The following is a 24,105-nucleotide window of genomic DNA, read 5'->3' on the forward strand; positions in this document are numbered from 1 at the left end:
CAAATGACTCCTGAGCAACAAAGTGGAATGATTGAATAACATCGGTCTTTACTGTCAATGAAAAGTGTTGGAGCCATCAATGTCTCTGTGTGACACAACTTTTAAGAGGCCAGAGGACAAAGACTGAATGGTTCACAATTATATGTTTTCCTGATCAACAAGTCTGAAGACTCAGCTGATGGCTGCTTCTCACTACATTATATTTTCAATATCTGCTATGTAACACAGCTTTATCATGATATTTCAAAACCTCAAAGAACTCATAAAAAAGCATCAAGATAGAGTGGGATAATGGGTAAGTAGACAAAAGGACAAGATTGAAGTCAATGGAAAAGACTCTTGAGAATCATGTGCAGTGTAAAACAGGTTACTGATTCACTATGAGCCCTTTTTTAAAATTCATTTTATGGGATGTGGGCGTCGCTGGCTAGGCCAGCATTTATTACCCATCCCTAATTGCCCTTGAAGAAGTGGTGGTGAGCTGCCTCCTTGGACCACTGCAGCTCATGTGGTGTAGCTACACCCACAGTGTTGTTAGGGAGGGAGTTCCAGAATTTTGACCCAGCGACAGTGAAGGAATGGCGATGTATTTCCAAGTCAGGATGGTGAGCGGCTTGGAGGGGAACTTCCAGATGGTGGTGTTCTCATGTGTCTGCTGCCCTTGTCCTTCTAGATGGTAGTGGTCATGGGTTTGGAAGGTGCTGTCTAAGGAGCTTTGGTGAGTTCCTACAGTGTATCTTGTAGATGGTACCCACTGCTGTTACTGCACATTGGTGGTGGAGGGAGTGAATGTTTATGGATCAGGTGCCAATCAAGCGGGTTGCTTTGTCCTGGATGGTGTCAAGCTTCTTGAGTGTTGTTGGAGCATCCAATCAAGTGGAGAGTTTTCCATCATAGTCCCGACCTGTGCCTTGTAGATGGTGGACAGGCTTTGGGGGTTCAGGAGGTGGGTTACTCACTGCATGATTCCTAGCCTCTGACCTGCAGTATTTATATGGCTGGTCCAGTTCAGTTTCTGGTCAATGGTAACCCCCAGAATATTGATAATGGGGAATTCAGTGATGGTAATGCAATTGAATGTCAATGACATAATGCACTCCTGTCCTGGCAATCTCACCCCACAAAGGCCACTCACAGTAAACTTTCATTAGCAGCAAATGAACAATACTTCAGCCATGATTCCACCCTCTGTTCTCAAGATAACTATGAATGATAAGGGCCATCTAGCCCAATTCATCTCATCCATTCCAGAATGACACACAAACATACGTATTAGGAGCAGGAGCCTGTTTCGTCAATTGATGACATTGCCTTCATTATACCAGTGACTACAACTCAAAAGTACATAATTGGTTGTAAAGTGATTTGAGACATTGTGAAAAGTGTTCTGTAAAGGTAAGCTTTGTCTTTCTTTCATTACACCTGCATGCAGTAGGCAGAGTGACTGTAGCAATGGTGAAATTGGAGGCTCAATGCTGATTCTCTAAGGATAACAAATCACAGAGCAATCAACTGATATTAGGAAAGTAGCTACAAATAAATCACTACATTTACAAAACTATTCAGCTCTGTAGCCAACCTCTCCCAACCACTCTTCTAAGCTCCCCGCAGCACCCCCTCCACCCTCCCCCCAGGATGCCCTCTCCAATACCTAACCTCCCCTCCTCCAAACCCCTCTATCCTCCCCCAAACCTCCTCTAACCTCCCAGAAACTATCTCTAACATACCACCAAACAATCCCAAACTCCCTCTAACCTCCTCTCAACCCCCTCCAACCTTCCCCCAAAACACCCTCTAACCTCCCTCTAGACCCCTTCTAACCTCCCCACAAACCCTCCTCTAACATCTCCAAAACCCCCCTCTAACCTCCCCAAAACCCCCTCTATCCTCCCCTCCAAAACCTCTTCTAACCTCCACCCCAAACCCTCCTCTAACCTCCTGCAGCGTCCCCCCACCCCCCCACCCCCCACCCCCACCAACAGACAAAAAAAATCCAGTTGGTTCTAAAATTGCAGAGATTTGACTTCATTTTTCAACCAAGAACTCTCTCAGTTGCTGCTGCTGCTAATCTTCGAACAGTTTTGTGGTTTTCTTACAGGCTTTTCAAAAAACACTGGAATTGCAAAGCTTCTGGAAGGTTGGAAGCAGTGCAGCTGCTCAGTGAAATTGACCTGATACTGACGGACCGGCTTTAAACAAATCGGAACTCTCGGCCTGACAGATCTTTTCTTTTCAGCCACTCTGTCAGGTCTGCAGCTCCGACTGCTCAGTGCGAACAAGGAGAAACTCCGTTTACAGTACCAAGCCCATGTGCCCCACCCACCTCCTCCCCAGCCCCCAGGCCGCAGTGTTTGGCACCATCTGCATCCCCCTCTCCTGGGCCCTGATGGTGTGTGGCATGGAGGGAAATTTGCAGATTGTGGTGTTCCCATGCATCTGCAGTCTTCAGCGATGGCAATGCCATTGAATGCCACAGAGTGATGGTTTGCTTCTCTCTTGTTGGAGATGGCCTTTGCAGTGTGATTGTTGCCACTTATCAGCCCAAGCCCAATATGATGCACTCTCAGCTTTTGAGGATGTTATGAATCCATTCTTTCTTCCCTAAACCCCTCTGCCTTTCCACCTCTCTCTGTACCTTTAAAGCCCCTTTTAAAACATACAACTTAACTGTGCCACCTTCTTTGACTCAACCTTTGCCTCTGTTAACATAAGAACGGGAAGAGACCATTCAGCCCATTGTTCCATCATTCAGTTAAATCACAGCTGGTCTGTACCTCAACTCCCAGCATTTGGAACTTTTTGGGAATGAGTTCTAAAAACAAAATGGGAAGTACCATCAATCTGGAATTAAAAAGTCTAATGATGACTATGAAACCATTGCCGACTGTTCTAAAAACCCATCTAGTTCACTAATGCTCTTTAGGGAAGGGGATCTGCTGTCCTTACCTGCTCTGGCCTACATGTGACTCCACAGCAATGTGGTTGACTCTTAAATGTCCTCTGAACAAGGGCAATTAGAGATGGGCAATAAATGCTGGACTAGCCAGCGATTCCCACATCCCATGAATACATTTTCAAAAAAAAACACCCTTCAGCACACCCCTGAGTGCTTCTTTGTGAATGGCTGTTACTGTTACTAGGCAGGCAAACACAGAAATCAATTTGCATACAGGAAAGACTCCACAAGCAGCAACAGAACGAACTAGTGACTCTCTCCAGGTGGTGTCGAGAATGGGATAATTGTTGCTCAGAATTATTTCATACCCTTCGGTTCTTTTACATCTAGGCGGAGAGGCAGACAGGGCGTCGCTTTAACGTCACGTTGACTGCAGCACTCCCTTAGTATCACACTGACCTGTTTGTTTAAATTAGTCAAGTTAAATTCTTGCTGCATGATCTGTTGGTTGATCTCAGGCGGACGGGTTATGGGTGTGTTCCGACTATCTCAACAACCCTGGACTGACAGCTACAATTCCTGTTTGCAATCTGGACCCTACTCAAACAATCGACGTGCAGATGTGTCGGATGTGACTGTGGAATTATACCCAGCCTAGTGAAGTAGCTTTCAAAACATACTTTCTGGGTTTACACACAATTCATGATCAGCTTGGCAAGGTACTGGAACGCTGCCAATCCCTGTGGAACACAGAGTTAGGAGATGGGCAGACCAGAGAAAATCTCCATATATACGTCAGAATATTGTGCTGCTCTCTACTTTCGACTGAAAAGGGGTGACCAACTGGTCAGATTAAGACAGCAGGGCAACAGTCCGCTACATTCCCAGCGGTTTGTGTACATTTAGGCGGCGTTAATTTAGTGGCAGAAAAAAAAAGTTAATTTAGTGGCAGACAGAAAGAGAAACAGCTTGTAAACGCCAGAAATCTGTTGCGAAAACAAGACTGTAAATACACAGCAGGGCGGATAATAATGAATTTCCAGCTGTGCATTTCCAATATTTTCCGTCTTTATTTAATGACACATTGTGCTGGCTATTTGCACTACATTGAAGGAGGACGGCCGAAGGTTACAGAGCATTTTGTGACAAACACAACTAAATAATGACTTCATAGCACTGCTGGGTTGAAACGATCTGGTTTGACTGTCAGTCAGAGGAAAGTGGTAAAATAAATGTTTCTAAAAAAGGTTAAAGAGTGGAAGAATAACACAAAGAAACCCCATGCATGACTAACTCCAAAAGGTGGTTTCGACTGGCTTGGTGTTCTAGAGCAATTTCAGGGGATGATGACACTGGCATAACTGCATCATGAGTCACTGTCCACTGCATTGCCCAGTCAGTGTATCCTTTTATTTATCCTTTCGTGGGATGTGGGTGTCGCTGACAAGGCCAGCATTTGTGGCCAATTCCTAATTGCCCTAGAACTGAGTGGCTTGCTAGACATTTCAGAGGGCAGTTAAGAGTCAAGCACATTACTGTGGATCTGGAATCACATGTAGGCCAGACGAGCTAAGGAAGACAGATTTCCTTCCTTAAAGGATATTATTGAAGCGGATGGGACTTTACAACAATGGTCACCATCACTAAGACTAGCTTTCAACTCCAGACTTTTTTTTATTCGTTGAATTCAAATTCCACCAGCTGTCATGGTATTAAAGATCAGCAGGCAGTGTATTATTTTATTACAGATCTGTAGATAATGTATTGCAGCATTACAGACCTGTAGGTAATGTATTGTAGAATTACAGATTTGTAGGTAATTTATTGCATTATTACAGATCTGTAGGTTATATATTGCAGCATTACAAATCGGTAGGTAATATATTGCAATATTGCAGATCTGTAGGATGTGTATTGTAGCATTACTGATCTGTAGGTAATATATTGCAGTATTTTAGATCTGTAGGTGATATAGTGTTGTATTACAGATCTGTAGCTAACATATTGCAGCATTACAGATCTGTTGGTTGTGTATTGTAGCATTACAGATCTGTAGGTGATATATTGTTGCATTACAAATCTGTAGGGAATATTTTGCAGCATTGCAGATCTGTAGGTAATATATTGCAGCATTACAGATCTGTCGGTCATGCGTAGTAGCATTACAGATCTGTAGGTAATATATTGCAGCATTAAGGATCTGTAGGTTGTGTATTGAGGCATTACAGGTCTGTAGGTAATATATTGCAGCATTACAGATCTGTAGGTTGTACATTGCAGTATTACAGAACTGTAGGTGGTGTATTGCAGTATTACAGATCTGTAGGTAATATATCGCAGCATTACAAATCTGTAGGTAATGTATTGCAGCATTGCAGACCTGTAGGTTGTGTATTGTAGTATTACATATCTGCAGGTAATATGTTGCAGCAATACAGATCTGTAGATACTGCATCGCACGAAATCCAAATTTTGCCAAAGTCAAAATTAAACTGACACGTGAACCAAGAGGTTTGGTTTCAGCTGTGGACTCATCAACTGCAGATTATTTTCCAAGTGTGTCACTTTTCTTAATTTATCTCTCCTTTCAGGAACCAATGAGCTCTGGTGTGCGAGGTAAACACGCACTCCGTTTTATCTTTGGCAGAATGTATAGGAAAGGAATCAGGAGAGTTTTCAGGGGAAATAAATACACCCAATATCCTGTTAAGCAGCTTGCCGGCAGCGAAGAGCAACGAGTGCTGGAAAAATAGATCCAGATAGGAGCAGACTGCAAAGAAGCACAACCCTAAAATACACTCTACACCACAATGGAATTGAAGCGTCCAATAAGGGAATACTTTCGACATTAGTATTACCAGCAGTACAAAGAGGAGGAACACGCCTCAATGTCCCAGCGCTTTATTGATCCAGGCGGCTGTTTCTGACACAGGACGGGATTGGTAACTCTATACGACTCTCCAGGTTAACGAGGGCGAAAATGTGGCAGAAAGTTGCGCTCATGGTTGCTGTTTTTCTTACCTCATGCGCCAGTAACAATCCAGGTAAGGGACAGAATTTGGCCAGCTCTCAATGTTGCTGTGCGAGTTTTAGCAAGAGTGTATAATTGGACTTTAAGAAGTTTAAACGTTCGCATTACCTTTACCACCATTTAAATTTTCTCCAAGTGTCCCCGTAATTAGGATTTTCAACCCGGGGCCAAACCGAAAGTTAAACTCTAAGTAGCGCCTATCCCTGTGCACAATCCGACAACTTACGCTTAAATTTCCTGCGAATTTCAGGAGAATTACCCCCACCCCCAAATGTAAAATAGGTAGAAATCAACATGAACAATCAAACCCACACCTAAATATTCCTCTTTAAGTATGAACATTACAGTTTCACATCATTCATACACATTAAGTGTTTTGTCATATTGGAGTTGCTTCTCAATTTTAAGGCCACTTACTTAATGCCATAAAAGCCCATTCAAGTAACGGCAAAATGTAATGCACCTACTCCAGGATAAATGTATAAACAATATCCAAAAATGCTGAAAAAATAACACCAGGAATAGATTTTGTTTCCTGCTATGCCTGAAAATCTGGTCATAATTTGGAGGGAGCCTCCATAGCCGGCGCTGGACAGGGATTCATTCGGCCAGAACCACTGTAAAAGATCGAGGCAGTGTGGGCAAGATGTGCTGACACAAGTAACTCAAGCACCCACATCTCCCCGATCTTTTACACTGCCGAGTTCATCTGCCCCCCTGTCATGCACAAGCCCAGGTGCGAATATGGAGGAAATGTATTTCTACTCTTCATTTCAGGGATGCGGCTCGGCCAGAACTGTCGGGGGTGAGGGGGGGTGAACACTGTCGGGGAGGGGGGGGTGAACACTGTCGGGGGGGGTGAACACTGTCGGGGGGGCTGGGGGGGGTGAACACTGTCGGGGGGGCTGGGGGGGGTGAACACTGTCGGGGGGGCTGGGGGGGGTGAACACTGTTGAGGGGGCTGGGGGGGGTGAACACTGTTGAGGGGGCTGGGGGGGGTGAACACTGTCGGGGGGGCTGCGGGGGGTGAACACTGTCGGGGGGGCTGCGGGGGGTGAACACTGTCGGGGGGGCTGCGGGGGGTGAACACTGTCGGGGGGGCTGCGGGGGGTGAACACTGTCGGGGGGGCTTGGGGGGGGTGAACACTGTCGGGGGGGCTGGGGGGGTGAACACTGTCGGGGGGGCTGCGGGGGGTGAACACTGTCGGGGGGGCTGGGGGGGGTGAACACTGTCGGGGGGGCTGGGGGGGTGAACACTGTCGGGGGGGCTGGGGGGGTGAACACTGTCGGGGGGGCTGGGGGGGTGAACACTGTCGGGGGGGCTGGTGAACACTGTTGAGGGGGCTTGGGGGGGGGGATGAACACTGTCGAGGGGGCTTGGGGGGGGGTGAACACTGTCCAGGGGGCTTGGGGGGGGGGGAGTTGAAGACTGTCGGGGGGGTGAAGACTGTTGGGGGGGGGGGGCGGTGATCACTGTCGGGGGGGTTTCGGGGGCGAACACTGTCAAGGTGGCTTGGGGGGGCGGTGGTGAAGACTGGGGGGGTGAAGACTATTGGGGGGTTTGAACACTCAGGCAGGGTTTGGGGGCGTGAACACTGTCGGGGTGGGGGGGGTGGGTTTGGGGGGGTGGGGGGTGAACACTATCGGGGTGGTTGAGGGGGTGTGAACGCTATCGGGGGGCTTGGGGGGGGTGAACACTGTTGGGGGGGGTTTTGGGGGGGGTGAACACTGTCGAAGGGGTTGAGGTGGTGTGAACACTGCCGATGGGGTTTGGGGAGGTGAACACTGTCGGGGGGGTTTGGAGGGGGTGAAGACTTGGGGTGAACTCTGTCGGGGGGGTTTGGGGGGGTGAAGACTGTCGGGGGTGGGTGCGTGTGGCATGTCTTACCCCAACAATCCTGCCCTACCAGGAAACAGTTAGATTTGAGCTACACTCCGTATTCCTGAAGAAGACAGGATTGGAATCCGGGTCAGAAATGCAGAGCTTGGATGTGGTGCAAAAAGAGTAGGACCAGAGTGGCAACCCGACGGTGATTATATAGAGTAGAAAAAGCAGGAAGTTATGTTAAACCTACAGAAAATACTAGTTTGACCCAAGATGCAGTATTGTGCCCAATTCTGGGCATCCACTGTTCCGAGTTGTTCTCAAACTACGGAACACTTTGTGTAAATTTTTTTGACAAAATTCTGGTGGTTTCCTCGGTCCCCACCATAAACTCCAATCCCGAGCCACCGACTTCTTGTCTCTCACCGGCAGCTGTTTGAGGTTAAACCAAATTCAGTGTCATATTTCATTTCAAGATGACCTTCCAAACATCACTAAGGCTACATATTCCCATCTTTGTAACTTCACCTGACTCTGCCCATGCCTCAGCTCATCTGCTGCTCACACTCTCATCCAGGCCTTTGTTACCTCTAGACTTGACCATTCAAACCCACCCCTGGCTAGCCTCCCGTGTTCTACCCTCTGTAAACTTGCGGTCATCCAAAACGCTGCTGTTCATGTCCAAACTTGCACCCAGTCCCGATCACCCATCACCACTGTGCTCACTGGCCTCCACTGGCTCCTGTTAAGCAACCCCTCAATTCAAAAATTCTCATCCTTGTTTTCCTCGCCTTTCCTGATCCCTGTAATTTCCTCCAGCCCCACAACCCTCTGAGATATCTGCACTCCTCTAATTCTGATCTCTTGTGCATCCCCGGTTTCAGTTGCTCCACCATTGGTGCCTGTCCTGCCAAACGCCTTGACACTAAGATCTGGAAACTCTTGCCTAAACCTCTATGCTTTATCTCCACCGACCTCTTTAAAACTCCACCACTCTTTAAAACCTACCTCTTTGACCAAGCTTTTGGCCACCTGTCCTGATAACTTCTTTTGTGGCTCAGTGTCATGTTTTGTTTTATAATGCTCCTGTGAGGTGTCTTGGGACATTTTATTATGTTAAAGGGGCTTTATTAATACAAGTTATTGTTGCACCACCGCACCTGTTAGATTTTAAATGTAAATTTTCAACGTTGTTATTATTCACTAGGAGGTATGCTCATTCTCAGTGTACATCTGTTTGTTGAAATTATTAGAAAACTTGATTTCACAGAAAAATTAAATGTTATGCAGCCTTGGTTCAAACTTGAACAAAAGAGCTGAACTCCAGAGGTGAAGTGAGAGTGACTGCACTTGACATCAAGGCTGCATTTGACTGAGTGTGGCATCAAGAAGCCCTAGCAAAACTGGATTCAATGGCAATCAGGAGCAAAACTCTCCACTGGTTGGAATCATATCTAGCACAAAAGAAGATGGTTGTGGTTGTTGGAGGTCAATCATTGCAGCTCCAGGTCATCACTGCAGGAGTTTCCCAGGGTAGTGTCCTCGGCCCAACCACCTTCAGCTCCTTCATCAATGACCTTCCTTCATCAATGACCTTCCTTCAATCATAAGGTCAGAAGTGGGGATGTTCACTTATTATTGCACAATGTTCAGCACCATTCACCACTCCTCAGATGCTGAAGCAATTCATGTCCAAATGCAGCAAGACCTGGACAATATCCAGGCTTAGGCTGAGAAGTGGCAAGTAACAGTCATGCCACACAAGTGCCAGGCAATGATCATCTTCAACAAGAGAGAATCTAACCATCAGCCCTTGACATTTTATTGCATTACCATGGCTGAATCCCCCACTACCCACATCCATTGTGGTAACCATTGACCAGAAACTGGTGGCAACAAGAGCAGATCAGAGGCTAGGAATCCTGCAACGAGTAACTCACCTCCTGACTCCCCAAAGCCTGTCCACCATCGATAAGGCACAAGCCAGGAGTGTGATGGAATACTTCCCACTTGCCTGGATGAGTGCAGCTCCATCAACACTCAAGAAGCAGTCCATTTGATTGGCGCCCATTTGATTGGCACCCCTTTCACAAACATTCACTCCCTCCACTACTGATGAACTGTGGCAGCAGTGTGTACCGTCTACGATATGCACTGCAGAATATCAGCAAGCCTCCTTAGGCAGCACCTTCCAAACCCACAACTGCTACCACCTAGAAGGACAAGGGCAGCAGATACATGGGAACACCGCCAACTGGAAGTTCCCCTCCAAGCCACTCCCATCTTGACTTGGAAATATATCGCCGTTCCTTCATTATTTCTGGGTCAAGATCCTGGAACTTCCTCCCTAACAGCAGTGTGGGTATACCTACACCACAGGGACTGCAACGGTTCAAGAAGGCTGCTCACCACCACCTTCTCAGGGGCAATGAGGGAAGAGCAATAAATCAGGAGGTCAGGGTTCAAGACCTATTCCACGGGTGTTATTTTAAGGCAATGAGATTTTATGTTTCCGCCGAAGTCAATGCAGTTTAGAATGAAGTTTACGGTCCCGTTCCCAGCACAACGGGCTCGTAAAATTCCAGCCCATGACTTTGATAGCAGCAGACACTTTGATGTGGTACCGGAAGAGTGCTGGATTGTCAAAGGTGCTGTCTTTGTTGGGACATTACTCAGGTGGATATAAAAGATCCCAAGGCATTACTTGAAGAAGAACATGAGAGTTGTCCTGTTGTCTTGGCCAGCATTTATCCTTTCACCAAAATATTTTAACAGGTTAGGCCATTTATCTCTGCTTTTTAGGGTCTGTACCATGCACATATTAAAAAGCCACATTTGCCTACATAATAGAATTAATTTATTGGTTGTGAACCACTTTGGGATACCCCAAGGACAAGTGCTATATAAATGTAAGTTTTTCTTTTGGGTTGGGAATTTGCTTACTTACTTGTTAATGACTTGGAACCAGAACGAAATTGATGACCAGGATCTTCTGTAGATTTACTAAAACTGTATCGTTATGTGATATATGATGTGATATTTGTAAAAGGTCTAAAGCTATAGGATGTTGTAATGTGCCATAGATGCTGACATTTTTTTTAATTTGGCAAGAACATCATTATTAATTGTATATTAATTGGGTGTTTAATTGTTTGTACGTGGTGTCATTGACTGGGGATACTGAAACTGGTAGTTGGGTTAAAAGGTACATGTTTATAATATGTATCCCTGCAATAAAAGCTCCTAAAAGTATGTAAAGATTAAGCTTCAGTTCTTTCCTTCACTATCTGGTTTTCTGCAGTAGACCAATGATGAACGTAGTTTGGTGATGAACAAGTTTTCCACTATTGCTGAAAATGTTACTCATTATGCGGTAAAAGGTATTTCACTGCCACAGCTGCTAAAAGATAATCTCACTGGTATTACAATGAACGAAGGTCAGGGGAAGTAGAAAACTGAGAACTTACGTGTTTCTCCTTTGCAATCCATGTTTATTTCATTATGCATGTCAGTTTAGTTAGAGGCAAAATATAAAGCACTGCTCATCTTCCTTCTCAAGTGGTATTTTTATGCTTGCAATTAAGATTATTCTCTCAAATTATCTCTGTTCTACCCAGACTTCTTCCTGTTCTAACTTTAATGCAAAAACGATATTGAATTATGAGGAGTTGGCTGTAAAACAAAAATGCAAAGTAGGAGAGTCTAATACAATGGGTCAAATTTTACACTCTCCCTCCTGGTGAGTTTAGTGGTGGTGGGGGGGCTTTAACTGGGCAGGATGGTGGCAGTTGGAGATGCCGCCATCTTCCTGCGCCACCCTGATTAAATCCATGGTGAGAAGGCTGTGGACGGCCTCGTTGCTCCATCACCAACTGAGGATCTTAAGGGCCAACTTATACCCAATTAAGGGCCTCTTCTTGCCTCTGCTGGTATTAACACAGCAGCAGGGGGTCTGTCACCACACAGGGAGCATGTCATGCAGACTTGTGTAGAATTCTTTGGTCTCCGGAGGGAAAAGTCCCTCATTCAAAGGCACTCGATGAGGGATTCTGCATCGGGAAGGGGGGACCTGCTGAGAGTCACATCCTTGCCCTTGCTGCCGAACTCTGCCTCCCCAACCCCCTCGTGTGAAACCCACCTCACAAAACCCCCACCATCACTCATGGTGGGCGGGACTTCTGGGGTCGTGATCTTGGGGACGGCCCGCCGGGGCCTGTTAATTTCCTGGTTAATTGGCTCGTAGTTTGGCAAGCTTTCCCCAAATGAGGCGGCACAGATCTCTCGCCTCCCTCTGGTGGCTGAGACTCCCCTCGCCTCCATAAGATCCTCTCAATATTTCAGTTCAGTTCACTGAATACAATTCAGTGCTAAAAGTAAAATGTTCATTTGAATGAAACAATTATGAATTCAGAATTGACTGTTTATGAGTGGTTACTAAAATCGTTTTTCTAAAAAAGTTACTTACGTATTTTTACTATTGATAGCATGATGTCAAAGTGTGGTGTTCAGGGGTTCATGTCATGGAATGTGAAAATGCAGGCTTGCATCTGCTAATCATGGTACAAAGTATCCCGATTTCAATAAGACCATCCGGAGAGGAAGAGGTATTAGCTCATCTGTCACAAGTGAAGGGGAAGAAGTCATTCTGTATTACTTCTTGTACCTTTTCATTTGACTGGCTGAGAATAAGCATTGATAGAAGTCTGAAAGCAGATTGAATACCCATCTCCTTCGGTGTGCTAAAAAGTGGGAGAGAATAATATACATTGAAATTAAGAATGAGACAGAGACCTCTGGGTATAGTATATGAATCAAAATGTAATATATTAACATGAGGGATATGGTTCATGACAACAGGATATATGAACATACGAAATAATAACAGAAGTAGGCCATTTGGACCCTCAAGCCCACTCCACCATTCAATAGCTGATCTGTTTGTGTTTCGAGTTCCACATTCCCATCTACCCCTGATAACCTTAGATTCTTGTTAGGCAATCGACCTCTGCCTTAAAAATATTCAATGACCTCGCATCCACTGTCTTCTGAGGCAGAAAGCTCCAAAGTTGCACAACCCTCTGAGAGAAATTTTTTTCCCTTATTTCTGTTCTGGAAAGGTGACCCCTAATTTTAAAACAGCGCCCCTAAGTCCTGGGCTCACCCACATGAGGAAAAATCCTTTCACGTCCACCTTGTCAAGGCCAAGCAGAATCTTATATACTTCAATCAAGTCACCCCTCACCCTTCTAAGCTCCAGTGGAAACAAGCCCAGCCTGTTCTACCTATTCTCATAACACAACTCACTTATTCTAGGTATCAGTCTAGTAAACCTCTTCTGAACCACCTCCCATGCATTTACATCCTTCTTTAAATAAGGATACCAAAACTGCACACACTATTCGAAATGTGGTCTCACTAATGCCCTCTATAACTGAAGCATAACATCCTTATGTTTTAGTTCAATTTCTCTCATTATAAAGGATAAGATTCAATTAGCTGCTACTGATTATCTGCTGTAATTTTTTATTACTCAGGAACACGAGCACCTGGATCCCTCTGCACCTCGGAATTCTGCAGCCGTTCTCTGTTTAAGTAATGCTCTGCTTTTTTATTCTTCCTGCTCAAGTGAACAACTTCACATTTCCCACATTATGCTCCATCTGCCAGATTTTTTCCCACTCAATCAACTTATCTATATCCATCTGCAAACTTCTTATGTCTTTCCTGCCTATCTTTGTGTCATCGGCAAATTTAGCTACCATGCCTTTGCTCTCCTCATCTAAATTATTGATGTAAATTATAAAACGTTTATGCCCCAGCACAAACTTCTGTGGGACTCCACTCGTTATGTCCTGCCAATCAAGCAAAGACCCATTTATGCATACTCTCTGTTTTCTGCCAGGCAGCCAATCTTCTATCCATGTTAATGTGTTACCCCCTATACCATGAGCTTTTATTTTCCACAGTGACCTTTGATGTGGCACCTTATCAAATGCCTTCTGGAAATCCAAGTACGGTACGTCTACAGGCTCCCTTTTATCCACAGCACATGTTACTCCTTCAAAAAACTCTAATAAATTGGTTAAAGATGATTTCCCTTTCACAAAACCATGCTGACTCTTCCCAATTACCTTTAGTTTTTCCAAGTGCACAGCTATAACCTTTTTAATGATCAATTCTAACACCTGTCCCATGACAGACGTCAAGCTAAATGGCCTATAGTTTGCTGTTTTCTGCCTCCCTCCCTTCTTGAATAGAGGGATTTCTTTGCTACTTTCCAGTCTGATGGAACCGTTCCAGAATCTGGGCAATTTTGAAAATTAACACCAGTGCATCTACTACATCATTAGCCACCTTTTTAAAGCTGCTAGGATGCAGTCCATCTGGACCCAGAGCCTTGTCAGCCTGCACCTCCATCAGTTTGCTCAGTACTGCTTCCATAGTAATTGTCATTTCACCAGGTTCCTCTCTCCTTTCCACATCCTCATTTACAGTTATTACTGGAATGTTTTTTGTATCCTCCATAGTGAAGACAGATATTCATGACTTGTGTTTAAAATAAATTGGCCACATTTGTTCATTCAATAATTAGCTCTCCAAAGTTTGTATTCTACATTAACACTTTAATGGTTAGTTTTCTTCTAAATATGATCAGCATTAAATTATACAGTATTTATTCTCACTAAAATAAATAGATGCCCAATTGTTTAGACCAAATATTCTTTTAGACCTGTGCCATGAAAATTTATATTTTGTTAATTATTTGTTAGTTTCTTCAATCTGTTGTCATTATTGCTTCATGTTGCTGCTCTTTTTTTAAATGTATTTATGGGATGTGAACATTACTGGCAAAGCCAGCACTTACTGCCCATCTCTGATTTTCCTTGAGAAGGTGGAGGTGACAACCAAGTGGCTTGTTAGGCCCTTTAAGGGACAGTTAAGAGCCAAGCACAATGTTATGGCCTGAAGTCACATGTAGGCCAGATCAGGATGGCAGGTTTCCCCCCAGTAAAGGACCTTAGTGAACTAGTCTGATTTTTCCTGACATTCAGTAGTTTCATCATTGCCATTACAGATACTAGTTTTTATTCCAAACATATTTAATTCACTGAATTTAAATTCCCCAACTGGCATGGTAGAATTTGAACTTGTGTTTCTGGATTATTAGTCCAGATCTCTGCATAACCACTGTGCTACTGTACTCATTTACATATACAGGTTTCATTCCTTATAGTTGACATATATTTGTTGTGCAGTGAAATATAAAGGTGTTTAACCATTTGATGTACATAATTATTTTACATTTTTTATTATTCTCTTTGCAGATCTGTGCCCCATTCCTCCGAGTGTGACATCTGCTCAAACAAAGAATGAGTTTGGCATTGTGCAAAAGTTTTTTGTGGGTCGACGTGTTTACTACGAATGTTTGCCAGGTTATATTCAGAATGAAAACACAACTGATTTTGTCATTTGTCAAAGTAATTTAACTTGGTCAGAACCATTGATAAGTTGTATACGTAAGTATTTATAAATCAATATCATTTCTTATTGTTTCTCTTTTAAGTTTTCTTATTCAAAAGAGAAAAAGACTTGCATTTATATACTTCTCAAGCTCACCAGGCGCCCCAAAGTGCTTCACAGACAATGATGTACTTTTGAAGTGTGGTCACTGTTGTAATGTTGGAATAATGACAATAGTCTAGATTTTCCATACCTCAATCTCAGATTTTGAAGCAGGTGTTAGATGTCTGAACACAGAACGTGGCTGGAAGGTCACTTCCATTACACACCAGTGGTGCACACATTTGTTACAAATTCAAGTCTAGTTACTTAATCCTTGGAAGATATGTATATATATCAGCCCTGGGATCAGTTGCGTCTCAAAGTTCTTAACTCTGAATCTGAAGGTCTAGGATTCAAGCTCCACTCAGAGAATTGGGCACATAACATAACCTGATGTTTCAGTTTAGTACTGTGGGAGTGCTGCACTGTCTTTTATAAGAGATGTTAAACCCAGGCTCCTATTACCCTATCAGTTGGAAGTGAAATATATGAAGGGGCTATTTGAAGCTGAGAGTTTCCCTGGTGTCTTGACCAACATTTAACCCTCAACCAATATCACCAGAGAAGTCTGATTTATCTGTTTGCTGTTTGTGCAAATTTGTTGTTCTACATTGGAACAGCAAGGCCTGAATTTTACGTTCGGGAGTCAGGCGTGTGCTCGCCCTGACCGAGCATAAAATATCGCCAAATAACGTTGGGTCTACTTCCCAATGTCATCGCGCACGTGCTCGATTTCACCATCAGCGGGTGCATGCGTAAATCTGATCCTGGCCCACCGGTATTTAATGGGCCAATTAAGGCCATTAAGAAGCCAATAGACAGCAATTTTCCGTTGCTCGTGGAATTTTTAGCTGGTCGCATGGGCAATACGAGTGGGTGGAAATCACGTTTTAATCATTTCCTCATCCAGGGGTGGGATCAAAGGCCCCTGGAGCAGCAGCACTTTGTTATTTCCAGGTCATTGGTGTGTGAGTACAGGGTTATCCCAGAGTTTCTTTGCATCTTGTTTGATTGTGAAGTCTGCCTTTCAACGTCCTCTTCTTCCCCGGAAGGCTCCCCTGAGTATTGCAGCAGAATGCTCCTTCATTTTCAATGTACTGCGCCTCCACATTGCATGTAATGGAGATACTTTTTTCCACTGGTGGAACCTCCTCTGAAGAGGAAGGAGGGAGGGGAGATCAGGTGAGCGTCTCAGGGTCAGACCTTTAAGAAGGGAGGCAGGGGCTCAGTTGGTGCAGGGCCAGCAGGGAGACCAAGGCAGGAGGGCAGGCTGAAGGCACCACTACCCAGTGGCTATAGTGTACAGGCAGCGCTCCAACTACCTCCAGATGTCCGAGGTCCAGTGCTGCAGGAGGCTCCGCCTCTTCAGGGACACAGTGACAGCAACATGACACATGACAGGTCCAGAAATCACCTCTAACTTCGTGAGCAGACACCCCATGCCGGTGGCTTTGTAGGTCACAGTGGCCCTCAACTTCTATGCCTCTGGTTCTTTTCAGGGCTCAGTGGATGATCTCTGCGGCGTTTCTCAATCACCTGCACACAGTTGTGCCGAGCTTGTGACTGATGCTATCTTTAGACACATCCGCGTGTTCATCTACTTCCGGACAGATGAGGCGAGCGAGACGGAGAGAGCACGAGACTTCGCTGTGATGGCTGGGTTCCCCCGCATCCAGGGTGTAATAGGCTGCACTGATGTGGCCATCAAGACACCAGCAGGTGAGCCTGGAGCTTTTGTAAACAGAAAGGGGTTCGACTCAATGAATGTTCAGATCATTTGGGACCACAGGACACAATTTCTCCAAGTTTGTGCCCGTTAACATGGGAGCTCACATGATGCTTGCATCTTGCGGTACTCGCAGGTACCAAGGCTGTTCGTGGCTCCTGCACAGGTGCATGGATGGCTCCTGGGTGGCAAGAGGTATCCCTTGAAGAAGTGGCCGATGACCCCACTCCATCACCCAAGAACTGAGGCCAAGGACAGAGACAACAGGAGTCCGACATCTGCAAGGGCAGTGGTGGAGGAGACCATCTGGCTGCGGAAGATGTGCTTCATATGCCTGGACCGGTCAGAGGGAGCATTGCAGTATCCTCCAGAGAGTGTCTCCCTCATAGCCACCGCATGCTGCGCCCTGCACAACCTGGCTCTGGCAAGGGGGGTACCCACTGGAGGCTGAGGAAAGCGAGGCAGCTCCAGAGGCCTTGGAGGATGACTCAAGTGATGGTTCAGAGGAAGAGCTTGGGGAGGTGCAGGGTGAGGACCTCAAGGCAGAGGACAGGAGCCTTCATGGAGGCGTGGTCACCTGGGATGCTTTGATGCAGCGAACCTTCTGCTGGGCATCCAAGGCATCGATGCCTCATCAAGCCAATGGCACCGTCTCCTTTGCTAACAATGAATAAATGAGAACCCAACCCAGTACGTTAGCATCACACAACGCCATACATTTACAAGCCTGTGCTGCTCCTGGCACCTATTCAAACCATCCGGCCAACTCAGCCCATTTAAATCAAATACATGTTTATGTTACTTCACACAAACAAAGAAAGAGCAAAGTGTCCATCCCTAACACAAGCATCAAAAAAATTAAAGCAAATAATGCCACCTGTGACACACCCCCATTGTGCTCAAGGTGCCTTCAACTCACATCTGCAGTGTTATATCTTGGTGCCTCCACCTTGTTGTCAGCGCCATTGGAGGCACCCTGCTGACACTGCTGTCCTGGTGACCTTCATGACCCTGGTGGACGCCTGGTGGCCGCTGGAGCCTGATCAGGCTGTGCCTGGGAGGGTGCATCCAGCTCCATGGCTGGGCACTCCTCATTCATCCTGGCATAATCAGATGTAGCAGCCACTGGCAGAGGGGGGGAGGCACTGGTCCCCTTATCCAGAGGAGCGCACAGATGTGACAGGTAGCCCACCTGCCAGCGTGTGGTGTGTTTGCACCTCCCTGCTCACCAGCAGAGAGGCTAGGTGCCTCATCCATCTCTCACAATGGCAGTGTCCTCTTGCAGGTCTGAGTACAACCCCAGGAACCCCTGAGTCTGCTCCTGAAGAATCTTCTAAGAATCGACCACAGGAGACTCCGAGACAGGTTAGCGATCATTTTATTTAAGCGAATGCAGGGAGACTCTGTCTTAGACTAGCTAAAACATAACTCTACTGATTACAGGAAAACCATCTTTTTTATTCACAACTAGTCATGTACACATTGCATTATTCAAATTTGAATCTTGTCAGTACATAATCAGATGATTCGCAGGTGGCTCCAGTACCTGCACTGTTGGTCTTTACCCTTATCTGTTTATCCTCATTTCCCCCCACCCCCCAGCACTTCTGTCGCCTAATCAGTTAATCCCTTATGATACCCATGGTCTTTCTGGAGTATTCTGCTGATATCAGCACTTATGGTGTACAAGGTTCACCTGGAAAATTCTGTTAACATTTGGTTTTACTAAAACATAGAAATTCCTGTGTAGCTGTTATACCACTCTTTCCATGGAGGAGACAGTGCGCTCGGTGCTAAGGGTCAACGCAGAACCCATGCTTCATATGGACACCTCCATGACGGAGGCAAAGGGGGGAATTTTCTGCCTGTCAGGCGGGCCGGTCGGAAGTGGGCACGGGTGGGCACTGAGCTGATCGCCGCCTGCGGTAGGCCGCACGCCGTCATTTTACGTGGGTGGACCAATTAACGCCCGCCCAGTGTGATGCGCGTCCTGTAGCGCTCAGTACTACCTGTGCAGGCGTGGGTAGGAGAGAGAATCGGAGCCTGTGTTTTTTTGTGCATGCACGCCAGAGAGCGCAGAAATCTCCCTAAGGCACGGAGCTGCCTCAGGGAGATTAAGTTCAGTTTTAAAGTTTGAAATAAAGTTAAAAATCATTTACACAGGTCCCCTCATGTGACAGCATAACATGAGCTGGGACATGTTTATGAAATGTACATAAAATATTTATTAACTTAATAAACTCTTCACAAAACCTCATCCCGCTAGTGGATCAGATTTCATGAAAAATGCGAAGGCCGCCTGGGCTCTTTCCCTGCCCACCAACCTTAAGGTTGGACAGGCAGCCCTGTGAAATTGATTAATTGTTTTAATAATGGCCTTAGCTGGCCTTCGACAGGTCGGTGAGCGTCCGCCGAACGTAAGATCGGAATGACGCACGGTGACATCAGCACGCACGCCCGACATCACCGTGTGTCATTTTACGCATCGGCGTGAGGGCCCACCCCCGCATGCTGAACAGTAGATTCTGCCCCATGGCAGACAAACCCTCGTGGATCTCCACAAGATCTCCCCGTGCATCCCGCTGGACATCCAGCATATTGCCGACTGTTGGCCTACCCCAGAGGCTCATCATCTGCCTCAGACACAGCAGGGTTGACCTCCAGCTGTGCTCCCACTGTCGGCTCCCTGAGGCCTTTCTGCCTCTGCCAGCTCCTCATGCAGGTGTAATGTGCCCTCACCATTGTTGATTACCCGCGGAGCCGAAGAACTAATGCCCACTGACATGCGAGTATCTGCGCTGGTGCCTGGCTCAGAGAGATGGTGTGACGCTGGTGCGGGTGTTGCCCTCGGAGCTCAATGGGGGGTCCTCAGGGCCGCCGGTGGCTCCTGTGGATGGCGCATCTATGGGAGGAAGGCAAGAGATCAGTACATTTAATCATCATCGTCACTATCCATACTAGGCAGGCTAAGGAGACAGTGGAGACCTACTGCATGGTGCCATCTGCATTGGAGCTTCAGTGGGCTCTCTGGCTCTGACAGTTCAGTTGCTGATGAGAGGAGTCTGTTATGTTTCCAATACCCACCGCACACACATCTTTCACCTGCACTCTCACCTTCGTCAGAGTGCCCCACCTCACCACGACCGGAGGAGCGAGCTGGCCAGTGGCATTCCAGCTCCAGTGCATCACTTTTGTGCATCGTGAGGTTTAGTTGAAAGCAAATGCTGCCGATGCTGGAAATCTGAAAGAAAAACAGAAAATGCTGGAAAAACTGAGCAGGTCTAACAGCATCTGTGGAGGGAGAAACAGAGCTGACGTTTCGAATCTGTATGACTTTTCTTCAGAGCTAAGGTTGAGTTTTTCCAGCATTTTCCGTTTTTGCACAGATTTAGTACTCCTTCACGAATTCCCCGGTGCTCCGCAGCGTAATGACTGCTCTTCCCCTGACAGAGACAATAGAAAGCCTCATTATTGCTCCATTTCCCTGAAGGTCCTTTCCTGGTTCCCATACTGTCACTGTGGCACATCTCACCCTGCAATGCACTGAGGCCAGTCGTGCTGCCATCCCAGCCTTGACAGGGCAGGCTTCAGTGCCAGTTGACATACTCACTATTACACCCCTGATTGTTCTGAGGAACAGATACCTGAGTAAAGTTCTCTGCATAGGTCCATTTCTTTTTTTGAAAAGTATACTTTATTCATAAAATATCTGGAATAACATTCCAAAACATTTCAAAATTACCATCACAAAAGTACAATCAGATTCAACTTTTACACATGGATCATGAGGTGCATCAATACAATCAATGAATATTACAATAATTTCAATATGGTCAATGCAGACAATCAGACAATGGTATTGGAGTTATCAACATACATCATGTTGCACTCTGAGGTGCTTCAATACAATTATAATACAATTAGTATTCACTGCATACATTCATTTTGAGCTGTACAGCCTGAGGGATCTATACCTTCCCCAGCCCCTCGGTGCACTGTGGCAGAAAGGTCTTAGACAGCGACCCTTCCCCACTGCGCCTTTGCGGCGGCTGCCCCAAGCTTTAGTGCGTCCCTCAGCACGTTGTCCTGGACCTTGGAATGTGCCAGTTTGCAACACTTGGTCGGGGACAACTCTTTGCGCTGGAAGACCAACAAGTTTCGGGCAGACCAAAGAGCGTCTTTCACCGAGCTGATGATCCTCCAACTGCAGCTGATGTTTGTCTCGGTGTGTGTCCCTGGGAACAGCCCATAGAGCACAGAGTCCTGTGTCACAGAACTGCTCGGGATGAACCTCGACAGAAAACACTGCATCCCTCTCTAGAGCTTCTTTGCAAAGGCACAATCCACAAGGAGGTGAACAACGGTCTCATCCCCACCACAGCCACCTCGAGGGCAACGTGCAGAGGGGGTGAGATTCCTGGCGTGTTGGAAGGATCTGACGAGGAGGGCCTTTCTCACCTCCAGCCAAGCTACATCTTGGTGCTTGTTGGAAAGCTCTGGCAATGAGGCATTCTGCCAAAAGACTTTGACAGTCTGCTCGGGGAACCATCCAACAAGATCCACCCTCTCCTTTTCCTGCAGGGCCTCTAAGACGTTACGTGCCAACCACTGCCTGATGGACTTGTGGTCAAAGGTGTTTCTCTGCATAAACTTTTCCACGAGGGACAGGTGGTACGGCACGGTCCAACTACTTGGAGCGTTCTGCGGCAGCGTGGCCAGACCCATCCTTCGCAACACCGGGGACAGGTAGAACCTCAGCACGTAGTGACACTTGGTGTTTGCGTACCGAGGGTCTATGCATAGCTTGATGCAGCCACACACAAAGGTGGACATCAGTATGAGGGTGAGCACATCTTGCCCACTGACCTGGGCGGTGACCTCTGTCCAGGCCTTCTTGGTCAGATGGGGTGTCCTTCTCTTGCCATCCCTGGGCATTAAGATATGTCACCTGGCACTGACCTCCTTGACCAGCACTCCCAGGCAGTCATCTGAGAAACGGGGGGGTGGGGGGAGGGTGCAGAGCATGCCTGACTTGCCCTCCCACCTTCCATGGCCACCAGGTGCTGAGGCCATGACTGCACACCAGGACACTTCTGGGATAGCTTCAAAACAGCTCCCTCAGGCTCCCTTTCCACTCCTAGCAGCCTTCAGGGAGCTGCCTCTTTCGCTTTTGAACCCATTGAACCCGGCGCCCAATGCATTCCCACCCCCCATGCACGGGAAAACCAACCGGCTGTCGCGTTTCATACTGGACAAGCCTTAATTGGCTACCCAGCGTAACATTGCATTCACAGCGCGATCTCAGCTGGGAGCGGGGTTTACATCACCCAAGCGGGCGCACCCCAAGGGTAGAATTCAGGCCCAAGTATACTTCATAATATTTCATTAGATTTGAAGCATTTCTATGCATCCTGAGGTCATGTAAGCTGCTATATAAATGCAAGCTTTTTCTTCCTGAAGGACAGTGTGGATTAACATGGACATGTACAAAATTCAGCACAAACTCTAATTCAGTAAATACATGTAAAATTCACTCAACTTAAGACATGACATTTAATTGTTGAGTCCAGCTTAATTTTAGTAGCTTCTTTTTATATCATGAATTAACATTTCAAGTTAGAACCATGGAAAGGTTACAGCGCAGAAAGAGGCCATTCAGCCCATCGTGTCTGTGCCGGACGTAAAAAATGAACAAAGATGCTAGCCACCCATTTTTAATCCTATTTTCCAGACCTGGTCTGTAGCCTTGCAGGTTACAGCACTTCAGATGCAGATCCAGGTACCTTTTAAATGAGTTGAGTGTTTCAGCCTCAAACACCAACTTAGGTAGTGAATTCCTGATGCCCACCACCCTCTGGGTGAAAAAGATTTTCCTCATGTCCTCTCTAATCCTTCTACCAATCATCTTAAATCTATGCCCCCAGCAATTGCCCTCTCAGCTAGGGGAAACAGGTCTTTCTTGTCTATCGTTTCGAGGCCCCTCATAATTTTGTACATCTCAATTAGGTCACCCCTCAGCCTCCTCTGGATTAGAACCCTAGCCTATCAGATGTTTCTTCATAGTTGCAATTTTCAAGCCCTGGCAAAATTCTTCTAAATCTCCTCTGTATTCTCTCCAGAGCAATTATGTCCTTCCTGTAATGTGATGACCAGAACTGTAGACACAATTCCAGCTGTGGCCTAACCAGCCTTTTATTCATGTCCAGCATTACATCCCAGCTTTTGTATTCAATACCCCGTGCAATAAAGGAAAGCACTCCATATGCTTTCTTTACCACCTTATCTGCTTGTCCTGCCACCTTCAGGAACCTGTGGACATCCGCTCCAAAGTCTCTCACTTCCTCAACCTCTCTCAATATCCTCCCATTTATTGAGTATTGCCTTGCTTTGTTTGCCCTCCCCAAATGCATTACCTCAGACGTCTCTGGATTGAATTCAATCTGCCATGTTTATGCCCACTCAACCAAACCATTGGTGTCATTCTGGAGACAGCAGCTTTCCTCTTCACTATCAACTATGCAGCCAATTTTTGTGCCATCTGCAAATTTCCCAATCATGCCTCCCACATTTAAGTCCTAATCATTAATGTATTCGAGAAATAGCAAGGGCCCCAAAACTGAGCTCTGTGGAACACCAATGGAAACAATTTTGCATTCGCAAAATCATCCATCAACCATTACCGTTTGTTTCCTCTCACTAAGCTAATTTATCCAACTCGTATCCTTTCCCTATATCCCACGGGACCTCACTTTTCTGACCTTGTTAAATGCCTTACTGAAATCCATGTAGACAACTTCCACTGCACCACCCTCATCAATCCTCCTTGTTATATCCTCAAAAAATTCTATTAAGCTAGTAAGACACGATCTTCCCTGAAACAAAACCATGCTGAATATCCCTGGTCAAACCTTTCTAAGTAATGGTTTATCCTAACTCTCAGAATTGATTACAATAATTTGCCCACGACCAAAGTCAGACTGACCAGCCTATAATTTTCTGGCCTAACCCTCCCTTTTTAAATATTGCTACAACGTTTACTGACCTCCAGTCCTCTGGGACCTCGC

At 46.1% G+C, this 24,105-nt stretch overlaps 2 protein-coding genes across 7 annotated transcripts in view; one reads left to right on the forward strand and one right to left on the reverse strand.

The window, feature by feature from the left end:
• The window catches only part of LOC144683507 (apolipoprotein R-like), a 41,316-nt gene that overhangs the window by 15,837 nt on the left and 1,374 nt on the right, over positions 1–24,105 (reverse strand). The window lies entirely within an intron of this gene.
• The window catches only part of LOC144683506 (complement decay-accelerating factor transmembrane isoform-like), a 51,373-nt gene continuing 30,879 nt past the window's right edge, over positions 3,612–24,105 (forward strand). For 5 of the 6 annotated variants that reach the window (XR_013577273.1, XM_078546574.1, XM_078546578.1 and 2 more), the window contains exons 1-2: positions 3,612–3,731; positions 15,078–15,269. Coding sequence is in view for 5 of the 6 variants with exons in the window: in XM_078546574.1 (XP_078402700.1) it covers positions 3,659–3,731; positions 15,078–15,269 (265 nt within the window). In the remaining variant the exon portion in view is untranslated. Of the gene's footprint in view, positions 3,732–5,519; positions 5,941–15,077; positions 15,270–24,105 lie in introns of those variants that run through there. The other variant, XM_078546576.1, reaches the window with a different exon arrangement.

Source organism: Cetorhinus maximus, chromosome 8 (genome assembly GCF_964194155.1).
Source record: "Cetorhinus maximus chromosome 8, sCetMax3.hap1.1, whole genome shotgun sequence".
Classification (NCBI taxonomy): domain Eukaryota; kingdom Metazoa; phylum Chordata; class Chondrichthyes; order Lamniformes; family Cetorhinidae; genus Cetorhinus; species Cetorhinus maximus.